Source organism: Erinaceus europaeus, chromosome 14 (assembly GCF_950295315.1).
Source record: "Erinaceus europaeus chromosome 14, mEriEur2.1, whole genome shotgun sequence".
Lineage (NCBI taxonomy): Eukaryota > Metazoa > Chordata > Mammalia > Eulipotyphla > Erinaceidae > Erinaceus > Erinaceus europaeus.
The window spans coordinates 39,684,243-39,697,526 of record NC_080175.1 but is presented as its reverse complement, the minus strand read 5'-3'; the positions used below and the strand labels follow the sequence as shown (position 1 = coordinate 39,697,526).

The 13,284-nt window shown below is 42.0% G+C and overlaps 1 protein-coding gene across 4 annotated transcripts in view; it reads right to left on the bottom strand.

Moving 5' to 3' along the window:
* Positions 1 to 4,199, bottom strand: part of SUN3 (Sad1 and UNC84 domain containing 3) — a 46,611-nt gene extending 42,412 nt beyond the window's left edge. For 2 of the 4 annotated variants that reach the window (XM_060171555.1, XM_060171556.1), the window contains exon 1: positions 3,932 to 4,199. In XM_060171555.1, coding sequence (XP_060027538.1) covers positions 3,932 to 4,065 — 134 coding nt within the window. In that variant the 5' untranslated portion in view covers positions 4,066 to 4,199. The remainder of the gene's footprint in view (positions 1 to 3,931) is intronic. The other 2 variants (XM_007524554.2, XM_060171557.1) reach the window with 2 other exon arrangements.
* Positions 4,200 to 13,284: the final 9,085 nt, after the last annotated feature.

The window sequence follows — 13,284 nt, the reverse complement described above, 5'->3', positions numbered from 1 at the left end:
CTAAAAACAAGAAAAAAAAAAAAAAGCATTGAAAACAAATCACCATTAGTCTTTGATTTGAATTTTAAACTTACTACCAAAACCAGACAAACAACTTGCTTGCTCTGGATTGAGTCTGTGAATTAATGTAATTCCCAATTGAAGGAAAATAATTTCCAGAGTTATATATATGGATATATATAGTTATATGTAGTAAGGGAAAGATATATCCTTTACTCTCACACACATTACTGTAAGGTGACTTTTATATGCTGTATATATGTATGTGTCTTTTCATGCCTATAATGATTATGGAGAAGAAAGCAAGAGTTGTTCTGAAATTCTGGACAAAGAATGAACTGAAAAAGTATCTGATTTTGCCCAAATTAGATATTAAGCTAAAGAACTATAGTAGTTAACAACTATCAGAATAAAATTCTTTTTTAATTATATTATATATATATTTATTATTGGATAGAGACAGAAATTAAGAGGAGGAGAGAGACAGAGACACCTGCAGCCCTGCTTCACCTCTTGTGAAGCTTTTCCCCTGCAGGTGGGGACCTTGCACACTGTAATGTTTGCGCTTAACCAGGTGCACCATCACCTGGCCCCTAAAGTTCTTTAAAGTAGGAGCTGGACGGTAGCATATCTGGTTAAACACACATGCACAAGGACTCAGGTACAAGTCCCCAGTGCCCACCTGCAGGAGGGATGCTTCACTCGCAGTGAAGCACTGCTGCAGGTGTCTCCTTTTCTCTTTCCTTCTTCCTACTTTCCTTCCAATTTCTCTCTATTACTATCAAATAAACATATTATTGAAAATTTATTTAACACAATCATAACCTCCCTCCATTTTTTATTGCATATAACACACTGTAACAGAAAAAGAAAAAGTCACAGCTGAACTATTCAATGGCCCTTCACCAAAGTGAGCCTGTCTGCATGACCCCACCTTGAACACTTTGAATATCCTCAACTGGTGAGCACCAGCTGGTGTCATCCCATCAGATCCTGCACTTCTCACCTCTAAGAGATTTTTGTTCCCATCTACTAGACCTGCATGGTCTTGATCACGTATAAGCAGGATCGAGTATGTGGGAGGCATTCCCATCCCCACGTGCTGTGGTTATACCTCGTTCATTCCCTTGCTGTAGAGTATTCCACCCTGAGCTGAATATGGGGGTGCCCACCCCAGTGTGGGCAAGTACAGGGACTATGATAAACCCTGCTAGTATGTTTTTATAAATGATGTTGCTATGCATGTTCTTGTGTTTTTTGATAATGCCTGCCTATGTCCTTTTTGTGTATGAAGAGAGTGTCAGAGGACTTGTGGGTCACAGGACATGGGCATATTCTGCACATTCTGCCACAGATGCTGGACTTGACAACTTTTCATACCCTACTCTGTAATGGAAAAAAATATTAAGGCTTTTTTAGTCTAATCTTGGTCAGACTAGGATGGAATGCTATGAGTTTGTTTTTCCCCCTTTGAGGTTATTGCTGGGGCTCGGTGCCTGCACTATGGATCCACTGCTCCTGGAGGTCATTTTTTTCTGTTTTTTTTTTTTTTCTTAATTGGATATAACAGAGAGAAATCAAGAGAGGAGAGGGAGATAGAGAGGGGGAGAGAAAGATAGACACCTGCAGACCTGCTTCTCCACTTGTGAAGCGACCTCCCTACAGGTGGGGAAGTGGGGCCTGGAACCAGGATCCTTGCACCGGTCCTTGTGATTTGTCCTATGTGCACTTAACAGGATATGCTACCCTCCTGACCCTGGCTTTGAGTTTCTGGATGAAGTGCTCCACATTAGTAAACTAAAACCTTCTACCTAAAGCAGATGAGAAGGCAGATAAAAGTGGATCACTCATTACAGTCAGCAGCTTGATCTAATCAAAGCACTGGCTGACAGCTCAGGAAAAGCTGCTGGTCCAAAGGTTTCAACCAGTCACCTCAACAGTTTGGGCTTTGGTTTCCCACTCATCTCTGTCAACTGAGGGGCATAATTTCTAATTCTGTGCCTATGAACAATGAGTAAAGAAGCTACCTTAAGAGGCTGGGCAGTGGCACACCTGGTAGAGTGCACATATTACCACATGAAAGTATCTGGGTTCAAGCCCTCAGTCCCTACCTGCAGGGCGGAAGCTTCACGAGCACGAAGCAGTGCTGCAGGTGTCTCTATTTCTCTGTCAGCCTCTCAACCCCCTCCTTCAATTTCTGCCTCTATTTTAAAAAGGAGAAAAGACTGCTAGAAGCAATGGATTTGTTATGCAGGCACAGAGCTCCACTGATAACCTTGGTGGCAAAAATTTCTTTTAAAAAAATCTAAATTAAAGAAAAAAAAAAGCAATCATGCTTATTCATGGCCTTTGGTTATTGTGATATGGTGCCCAAAGTAATTCAGAATAGGTTTTGCTCAGATCTCTGCTTCAGAGACATGAATCTCAAAACCACTGGCCTCCTTTAAACATCACTGGTCAAGGAACAGGGGGAGTTGGGTCCATTGTCTGAAGGTCAACTGTAGCCCCCAAGAGCCCTCCTGAGGGGCTGAATTAAAGGAAAACTCCTTTCCTGCAGTAGCCAGAGGCTCGCTAGGCTTTGTGATGCATATACTGGCCAGCTGGCTCCTGCCCTTTACCCAACTTCTACAATACTGTCCTTGCCTTCTGAATAAGCCCTGATACTGGTGATTGTGATGGGAAAGTGCTTTCTTCTTCTAAGATGACTTTGTGGCACTCCCAGCATCTTTAGTGAGTTTGGTTTCTGTGCAAACTCTTTTCTGTTACTGCTGGGATGGTTCTTTTATTACTTTTCAATTTTGGATTTCCCAGAAGAGGTTTCAAGGTGGCAAGTAGGTGAAGAGGCTTGGGTCATTGGCTCCCAGAAGAGGGCAGAACTTCTCTCTCTTAATATTTTTATTATCTTTATTGGATAAAGACAGCCAGAAATCGAGAGAGTAGGAGGAGACTGAGAGGGAGAGAGAAAGAGAGACACCTGCATCCCTACTTCACCACTTGCAAAGCTTTCCCCCTGCAGGTGGGGACCAGGGGCTTGAACCCAGGTCCTTGTACATTGTAACATGTGTGTTACACCAAGTGTGCCACTACTTGTCCTCTCTCTTCAGTCTCTCTGCAGGAAGTTTCTGCACAAGTTCTTCTTAGAGAAGAAACCCAGTCATGAGCTTAAAACATATACCCAGTAGCAGAACAGTTAGTTCATTCTCAACCCAGCATGTAATTAATGCCAGTCTGGCTCGGGAGTCCTAACCATGGTTCTAAGCTTTGCCAACCAGAGACAGGACAAGCTTGGACTATGAATGAAAAAAGAGCATAATCTGTAAATTTGTCCATTAGATATTTTGCTCCTGCTAAGCTTCACTCTTTTACAAAGGATGACTTCTTTTTCATTATCCTTCCCATAGTCCTCTATAGTTGATCCAACACCACTGACATAGCATATAATAGAAAACTGAAAAGGAAAGGAAGCAGAATAATTCTCGAAAGAATGAAGGCAAGAAAGGAAGGAAGGATGGAAGGAAGGAAGGAAGGAAGGAAGAAAGGAGGGAAGGAAGGAAAAGAAGAAAGAACAAAAAAGGGAAGGGAGGGAAAAGAAAAGGGGCTGGGTGGTGGCACACCCACTTGAATGCACATGTTACAGTGCACAAGGACCCAGGTTCAAGCCCCTGGTCCCCATCTAAAGCAGGGGAAGCTTTGGGAGCAGTGAAGCAGTACTAAAGCTGTTGTCTCTCTTTTTGCCTTATAGTCTACCCAGGTTCGAACCTGGCCCCCACCACACTGAAAGAAGCTTTGGTGCTCTAGATGCTTTCCCTTTTCCTCTGCCTCTCTGTATTTGTCTGAAAATATAAAGAAAAACAAGGCTTTCTAACTACCCCATTGTATTTCCAATACAAGCTACTAAGTCAGCACACAGGGCAGCTGCTTAAGCACTTACAGAGGTGTGCACCTGTCAGAGTCAGAGTTCCTGGGCTCTGGGAGCATGCCGTGCATGCTGACGCTGCTGCTGGCCTCTTCAGAGCTCCCCACAGAATACCTGGCCTTCCTTCTGGACCTTGGTCTTTCACTCATTCCCCACTCCCCCAGTGAGTAATAAAGAATTAGCAGGAGGAAGAAGGTTACTCGTTTGTCTCTTCTCTATTTGGTGGGAAGCATACTGGACAATGTGGACTTTTGTCTTCTTTCTCGCAGGTGTTTCCCTTTCAAAGGAGAGACTGTAAATAAGCATGTCATGAGAGGCATTGGGCCCTTCTGTTACATCACTCCTCTGTGATGTGTCATGGTGACAGAATGCCCATGTTAGATGGTTGTGCACAGTTCTCTTCACCTGACAGAACCCTAGCTTGACAGGACATTGAATTTTTAAAATATATTTTATTTTTTATTAGTGATTTAATATTGATTTACAAAATTATGAGATAACAGGGATATAACTCCACACCTTTCCCACCACCAGAGTTCTGTGTCTTCATTCCCTCTATTGGAAACTGCAGTAGTTCTCCCAAGGTCACAGATATGGGTTGACTATTCTTTCTTTCTTTCTTTTTTTTTTTTTTTTGCCTCCAGGGTTATTGCCAGGGCTCAGTGCCTGTACCACAAATCCACTGCTCCTGGAGACAATTTGTTCCTCTTTTGTTGCCTTTGTTTTTTTTTTTTTTTTATCGTTGTGGTTATTACTATTGTTGTTGTTGCTGTCATTGGATAGGACAGAGAGAAATGGAGAGAGGAGGGGAAGACAAAGAGGGGGAGAGAAAGATAGACACCTGCAGATCTGCTTCACTGGCTGCGAAGCAACTCCCCTGCAGGTGGAGAGCCAGGGGCTCGAACCGGGATCCTTACATGGGTCCTTGCACTTAGCACCATGTGTACTCAACTCAATGCGCTACCGCCTGGCTCCCTGACTATTATTTCCCTATCTATCTATCTATCTATCTATCTATCTATCTATCTACCTATTTATCTACCATCTATTTTTGTCCATATTTTCTATAGTTCTGCCTTCTCTTCCTTTCTAAGGCACATCAATACCTATTGCTATTCCTGAATGTTCTTATTTTTTTTCCTCTCTCTCTGAGTCCTGATGGAGTTGGAGTTCAGAACCCTCTGGTCATCTTCCCATATCATTTCTCCCCCATTAGGAATAAGGACCAAAATTCTTTATGGAATGCAGAAGGTGGGAGTTTTGGCTTCTGTAATTGCTTCTCCACTGGACATGGGTGTTGGCATGTCAATCTATACCCCTGCCCTGAAAAGACATTTAAGTTGCTTTCTTGCAACATTTTACACTCATGAACACACACACATACACACACACAGAACATAATTCAAAGATCACCCCTGTAATTACCACTGCTATAGCAAATCAATCTTTTGCTGTTTGTTTCGGTACTTAAAAAAAATATATATATATGTATGTATATATATATCACAATTTTTTAACCTTTGTTTATTATTTGATAGAGACAGCCAGAAATTGAGAGGAGAGGGGGAGGTAGAGAGGAAGAGAGGCATCTGCAGAACTGCTTCACCACTTGCAAAGCTTTCCCTGTTCAGGTGGAGACTGGGGGCTCGAACCCAGGGCCTTGCTTATTGTTTTGTTTTTTTTTTAATAAAAAGGAAACATTGACAAAACCATAGGATAAGAGGGTTACAACTCTACACAATTCCCACCACCAGAACTCTATATCCCATCCCCTCTACTAATAGCATTCCTATTCTTTAACCCTCTGGGAATATGGACCCAAGGTCCTTGTGGGATGTAGAAGGTTGAAGGTCTGGCTTCTGTAATTGCTTCCCCACTGAAAATGGGCGTTGACAGGTAGATCCATACTCCCAGCCTGCCTCTCTTTTTCCCTAGTAGGATGGGGCTCTGGGGAAGCGGAGCTGCAGGACACATTGGTAGGGTTGTCTGTCCAGGGAAGTCTGGTTGGCATCCTGCTAGCATCTGGAACCTGGTGGCTGAAAAGAGAGTTAAAATACAAAGCCAAACAAATTGTTGATCAATCATGAACTTAAAGGCTGGAATAGTGCAGATGAAGAGTTGGAAAGATTCCTGAGATTCCCAAACAGACATGATGGGCCTAGGCCTCAAATAAACCCCTCTTGTCTTGTTACCTATCATCTCTATCAGGAACAACAAAATAGACCCCTTTGTGGGCCCCCCCATAGGACCTTGGCCTCAACTTGGATCAACAATGGTAGAGAATGTTCCATCCTCTGAAGGGAGGATGGACAACATACTCAATGCTACACCTGAGGAAAATGGGTCGATATTGGGGCAGCTTGGAATGTTCCTACTCATGACCACAGAATGTGAGCTCAGATCTAGAGGGATGCAGAGGTCACATAGGCTCCTAAGCTGAATATGGGCCCCGGACCAAATCAAATTGATGGGGTTTTCAGTCAACAATATTAATATACCTTTCCCATTTTAGGGAGCTACTCTCTTCCCTGATCCAGCTTTCTGTTCCTTTTCCAGTCATGATATCATCTCCCCAGACAATAACTTGGATCCGCCTGTATATCAGATTTCAGGCTCAGGGGAAAAAAAACTAGTATAGCCACAGGCCCTTTGGAAGGTCCTTGCTTATTGTAACAGGTGCGCTAAACCAGGTATGCCACCACTTGGCCCCTTCAGTTTTCTTACATTGTCAGTTTCAAATCATTAAATCCAGCTCATTTTGAATGTGTGGTAGTAGGTTATTTTCAACACATCATTATTCATTAGTTTTTTGTATGAATATGTAATTTGTTTGTTTTTCAATTTTGCTACCGAACAAATTATGTCCAGTGCCTGCACTCATATGCATCACATTGTACACATGGCAGAGGCTTCTGTGAGTATATACCAAGAGATAGAAATTCTGCCTGGAAGTATGACCAAGTTTATTGGGAGTAGAAAGTCCCAGGGTGAGATTTCTGTTTCTCTGGCTTTGATTGTGGCTGATGAGAATTCAACCTGTATTAATTTTTCTCATTCCCCCTACCCCTTGCCGTATTTTGGCACTTTGGTGTTTTTCCTTTCATAGTTTTAGATATTCCTGCTAATTTTCTCCAGTTGTACTTGAATGTATTCAAGTATGTATTTGTTTTAATTTTTCCTTCTTAATGAAATACTTTATGCTATGTTTTCAGTTAAAGTGCTCACACATTCAATGCTGAATTATTTAAATTAATTTAATTTAGTTTTTTTTTTTTCACAAGAGTACTGCTCAGGCCTTATGCTGGTGATGGTAGATGGGGATTGAATCTGAGATGTTGGAGCCTCAGGCACTAAACTCTTTTTGCATAATCATTATACTGTCTCCCTAGCCTCAATACCAGAATATATTTTTTCTTTATTGGGGGGATTAGTGGCTAGAGTCAACAGTAAAATATAGTAGTTTTGATGTGTGTAACATTTCTCAGTTTTCCACTACCAGAATATTTTGAATCATCATTTCCTCAAATATTGCTTCTTCCCCCATACTGCTACTTTCTTAGGATGATGCAACTTGTGGTGTGTGTGTGTGTGTGTGTGTGTGTGTGTGTGTGTGTATCTTCTTCATTCCATGTGTGCTTAACCCAGTGCACTATCATCCGGCCCTGTGTGTGTATCTTGATTAGAGAACTGCTCAACTCTGGCTTGTGGTATGTACTGGGTATTGAACCTGGAACCTCAGAGCCTCAGACTTGAAAGTCTTTTGCACAACTATTATGCTATCTCCCCAGCCTGGACTTTGTGAATTTATTTTGATAAATATTTATTTTGATAAATATTTCCATATAGCTCAAATGCCACTTATTTGGCTTTGTTCTTTCTCTTTTTGCTTTACTCTAATGTCAGGGTGAATTCATAAGAGCCATTTTCCAGTTTATTAATTTTCTCTTTGATTATATAACATCTTCATCCCTCAGCAAAGGAAAACTTTGACTCTTTTTGATTAATGGTCTAAAATTCAAAAGCTACAAACTGGTTCACAGAAATATGTTACCTCTGTAGCCCACCTGTGTCTCCTAGCTATTGGTTCTCTTCTTAATACCCTGGTACAATTTTCTATAAAAGATGTGATGTGCATAAACATATATTTATGTACCAATAATTATCTACATACTATATACACATACACACGTTACATCTTCACATTGTTTAAACTACATGCTTACTGTAAACTGTGTTCCTCAGATTGCCTCTTTGCCCTTGAAAATACATATCTTGGAGGGGGGTGGGTTATGGAGATTGGGTGGTGGGAATTGTGTGGAGTTATACCCCTCCTACCTTATGGTTTTGTTAATTAATTCTTTCTTAAATAAAATAAAATAAAATAAAGGAAATACATATCTTGGAAAGTTGTCCAACTCATTTTGACAAGATAACCTTCAGTCCTGCATAGCTGCATGGTGCTTCCTTGTATGGAACATGCCATACTCTACCTACCTGTTGAATTAACCTGTTTAACCTTATTGAAATGCTTCTGAGAACTTTGACGCCTACACCAAATAACTGTTGCTTAAGCCACTCAGCACATGTGAGTCTATCTATAAGCACATAAAACTAGAGGAGAGTCTCCATGTCTGATTCTGATGACTGGTGACCTTTTCTTCCACAGAGAAACTTACCAATAAACTTCCCTCAGGAATCTGTAAGAGCCAGTTTTGCTGATTCACCAAGATGGCATGTTCATGAATTAGGTTTGTGAAATCTGTGTCTCATAATGGCTTCTCTTGTGCTTGCTAAGAGCACTCGAGCTTTCTCTTTTCATCTGGCTGAGTGGGATGCATTGGATTGACCTTCTCGTGGTGCATCCCGTGAGTACCCATTCATTGGGGAAACTGACGATCCTTCCTAGCCGACTGAATCCACATGGATCCCAGTCACTTTCAAAGCCAGCAACAAGCACCTCCTGACAGCTTTCAACCTGACACTGTTGACTGGCTATGGAAGAAGGGCAAACACTAGAAGAAGAATCTGGCTGAGTCCCATGTTCTCCTGTGTACTGCTTCTGTCTTCTTTCTTTTTTTATATTTAAATCTTTTTAATCTTTATTTGTTATTGGATAAAGACAGAGAGAAATTGAAAGGGATGGGGGAGAGATAGAGAGAGAGAGACAGAGAGAGAGACACCCGTGACACTGCTTCACCACTTGTGAAGCTTTCCTCACTGCAGGTGGGGACCAAGGGCTTGAACCTGGGTCTTTGCACACTGTAATGTGTGCGCTCAACCAAGTGGGACCACTGCCTGGCCCCCCTTGTCTTCTTTCTTTTGTTTGACAAAATTTAATCCTTCTTACTCATTGACTGATTTCTTCAAGTGTGTACATATTTCTTTAAGTATATGATTATTATTTTTATTGAGAGAGCCCTGCTCTGGTTTATAGTGGTGCTGGGGATTGAACCTAGGACTTCAAAACACTTGAAAGCTTGTTTGGAGGCTCTAGCAGGAGAGTGCAGCTACTCCTTTACCCTCAACAGAAGACTGGTCTGTCTCTATTCTGGGAAGACCTTCTTCTTTGACTGAGCATGCAGCTGCAGGAGAGACACACATGGAGAAGTGAGCTGCAGGTGGGGACAGGAAGGGGGGGTTCCAACTCAGGTTCTTGCACATTGTAACATGTGCACTCAACCAGGTGTGCCAGCACCCAGCTCCTAGAGTTATCATTTTTAAAAATAGTTTTCAAAGTATTGGATTAAAGATGAAGCCCAGTCAGAGCTTCTGAATTTCCTGACATCCTTCTCCGTGTTCAGTTTCTCCAGGTGACCCAGCTTTCAGAAGGCAGCCTGGCTCTGAGTTTGGGTTCCCTCCTTCCACTTCCATGTTTCTTGGTATTGTATGACTTCTTTTTGTAGGTTCTCTCTGTTGCTACTTTGAAATAATGAGGTGTCTGAGCGTACAACCCTAAAGCTGTCTTTGTCAGAAGAACCGTGTGTGTGTGTGTGTGTGTGTGTGAGTGTGTTGTGTGTGTGTGTGTGTGTGTGTGTGAGTGTGTGTGTGTGTGTGTGTGTGTGTGTGTGTGTGTGTAGAGCCGGGGTCTTGCACATGAATAATTTCACTGCTTCGGGCTGATTTTTCATTCATACCACAGCACAGGAGCTTCCTCCAATGACAAAGCACTTTCCATGCAGTGCCAGGACTCAAACCTTGGCTACAAGCCTATGCACTACATCTCTAGCCCAGGACCAAACAGAGTTCTTTTTTTAAAATTTCTTTATTGGGCGATTAGTGGTTTATAGCTGACAGTGAAATACAATAGTTTGTACATGCATAACATTTCCACAAAATCAAACAGTTTTAAAACCAATGATGCCTAGTCAACAATTTGTTCTGCCTTGTATCTTAACTCTTTTTCAGCCACCAGGTTCAGATGCTATCATGATGCCAACCTGACTTCCTTGGGCAGATCACCCAACCAAAATGTCCTGGAGCCCCACCTCCCCAGATCCCTACCCCACTAGGGAGAGAGACAGTCTGGGAGTATGGATCAAACTGCCAATGCCCATGTTCAGCAAGGAAGCAATTACAGAAACCAGACCTCCCACCTTCTGTACCTCATAATGACCCTGAATCCATACTCTCAGAGGGACAAAGAATAGGAAAGATTTCTTTTTTTCTTATTATTTTTTCTTATTTTATTTTAATTTTATTTTTTAATTATCTTTATCTAGATAGGGAGATAGACAGAGACTCCTGCAGCCCTGCTTCACCACTTGTGAAGTCTCCCCCCTGCAGGTGCGGTCTGGGGGCTCGAACCAGGGTACTTGTGCATTGTAACATGTGCGCTCAGCCAGGTACACCACTACCCGGCCCCTAAGAATAGGAAAGCTTTCAAGCCAGGGGATTGGATAGAGTTCTGGTGGTGGGAATTATATGGAATTGTACCCCTCTTATCCCATGGTCTTGTCAATACTTCCATTTTATAAATAAATAAATATTAAAAATAAATACAAATAAAAAAATAAAATAAAATAACAATGATGCCATCTGGAACCATTCAGCACTGCATGGAAAGTGCTTTGTCATTGGAGGAAGCTCCTGTGCTGTGGTATCACTATCTGAATGAAACCATTCAGCCTCCTACCTGCACTGGGTTTTTTCTTTCTCTCACTGTCTCAGATGGAAGTTCTGTATTCTCTCTCCCTTTCCCTAGACCACTGGCTAAACTTTCTGGCATGATTTCTCTGAGGGACCTTCCCAGACCAGACATTATCTGTTTCTAACTGGGCTAGGAATGAAAGACATGCATTACCACTGCCCACAGTGGGATAGTTTTGCAAAAAGAATTAAGAATGTAGATGTCACTTTGTGTAAAGAGGCCAGAGGATATGACAGAGGGAGAGAATGTATGGGCAGTTCTCTGATAATGGGGCTCTCAGGTGCTTGAACAATCATCCAGAAAAGGAGGATTCAGTGGGTCATAATGTGGGCCCATAAATTAGGAGGAAAGCAGGAGCATTTCAGATATTTCCAAAGACTTTAGTATGAGTGAATATAACTATGCCAGCATATAATTCAAGTAGACATGGTCTAGGAGGTGGCACAGTGGATGAAGTATTAGCCTCTCAAGCATGAGGTCCTGAGTTCAATCCCTGTCAGCACATATATCAGAGTGGTGTCTGTCCAAACTCAGCTTCCTCTTTATTTCTTCAACAGTGGCTACCCCTCACTTTCACAAATTTACATAAAAGCTATATTCCTCAGTTTCCTGCTCTGAGAACTTTCCAAACCTGAGAGGAGAAGTTGCAGTGCATCTTTAATTCTTTGCCAAGAAATCCTTTCAGCTAAAAGTCCATGTCCTTGCTTGAAAGGCTTAACTTTCACAAAATGCTAGAATATGAACACAGCACAGCAGGTTCATTGCCAATGATAGCAAGGCTGGCATCTTACCTAGATTCTTATTTGGTCTGATATCTGCAAAAACTTATTATTATTATTATTATTATTAATTATTTATTTATTCCCTTTTGTTTCCCTTGTTTTTATTGTTGTAGTTATTATTATTATTGTTGTTGTTATGCCTACACTGAACTTCTCTGTTCCAGTCTCTTGGAAACAGAGTTGGCAGTCAACTGAGGTAAAGAACAAACACCTCATCACAGATCCCTGCAAGCGTCAACCCGGCTTTGACCTAGCACGTTATGATTGGGCCCTCCTCAATCGCTATCGAACAGGCCATGGCCAGTGCGCTGCTACGTTCCATCGCTGGGGAGCCAGAGACAACCCGAACTGCCCCTGCGGCTACAGACAGACTATGACCCACATAGTCAACGACTGCCACCTCTCCAGATTCAAAGGAGGTCTCGAAACTTTACATCAGGCTCAACCTGATGCTGTTGACTGGCTATGGAAGAAGGGCAAACGTTAGAAGAAGAAGAAGAAGAAGATAGGACAGAGAGAAATGGAGAGAAGTGGGGGAAGACAGAGGGGGAGAGAAAGATAGACACCTGCAGACCTGCTTCACTGCATGTGAAGCAACCTCCCTGCAAGTGGAACCGGGATCCTTACACCGGTCCTTGTGCTTTGCGCCACCTGTGCTTAACCCGATGCGCTACAGCCGACTCCCCAAAAACTTATTATTTCATTCCCAAGTAAAAGCATACCAATGTCAAAGCTGTCTTCAAAGGAATGCTCATTCTTCACTATAACTTAAGCCTGTCATTCTGGTAAGGAAGGTTGTCACCTTGGGTAAATTCTACATACTTCTATTAACCCAATTCAGAAATAAAAACAGAGAAAGGAGATATTCTTCAGTTATGCTTGTTCTAATTGCTTTGATCAACTATTTTAATTTATTTACATATTTTTGTGACATCAAGCATTCTTGATTGCATCGCTTCTAGACCAATTTTCTCATTCTTTTTATTTTAAATAGATGTTGGGGGGAGGGGAAAGTGGAGAAACAGCACAGCCCAAATTCATTGTATGTAGAGCCTTTAATAGTGAAGTCCATGGATGCTCTCATCTCTCTGTATATTTATCTCATTAAATAAATTAATCAAACAATAAAAAGGTGTGATAAAAAGAATTTGAGGATAAGGAAGGACGTCTACTAAATTTTACTGCTGAAATCCAACTGGCAGAAATATGTACTTTGTGAGTTCTCCCAGATAGTAGTTATTCTTTCTCTGTTTAAGAAATGTAGTGGGAGTCGGGCTGTAGCGCAACGGGTTAAGCGCAGGTGGCGCAAAGCACAAGGACCGGCATAAGGATCCCGGTTCGAGCCCCTGGCTCCCCACCTGCAGGGGAGTCACTTCACAGGTGGTGAAGCAGGTCTGCAGGTGTCTATCTTTCTCTCCTCCTCTCTGTCTTCCCCTCCT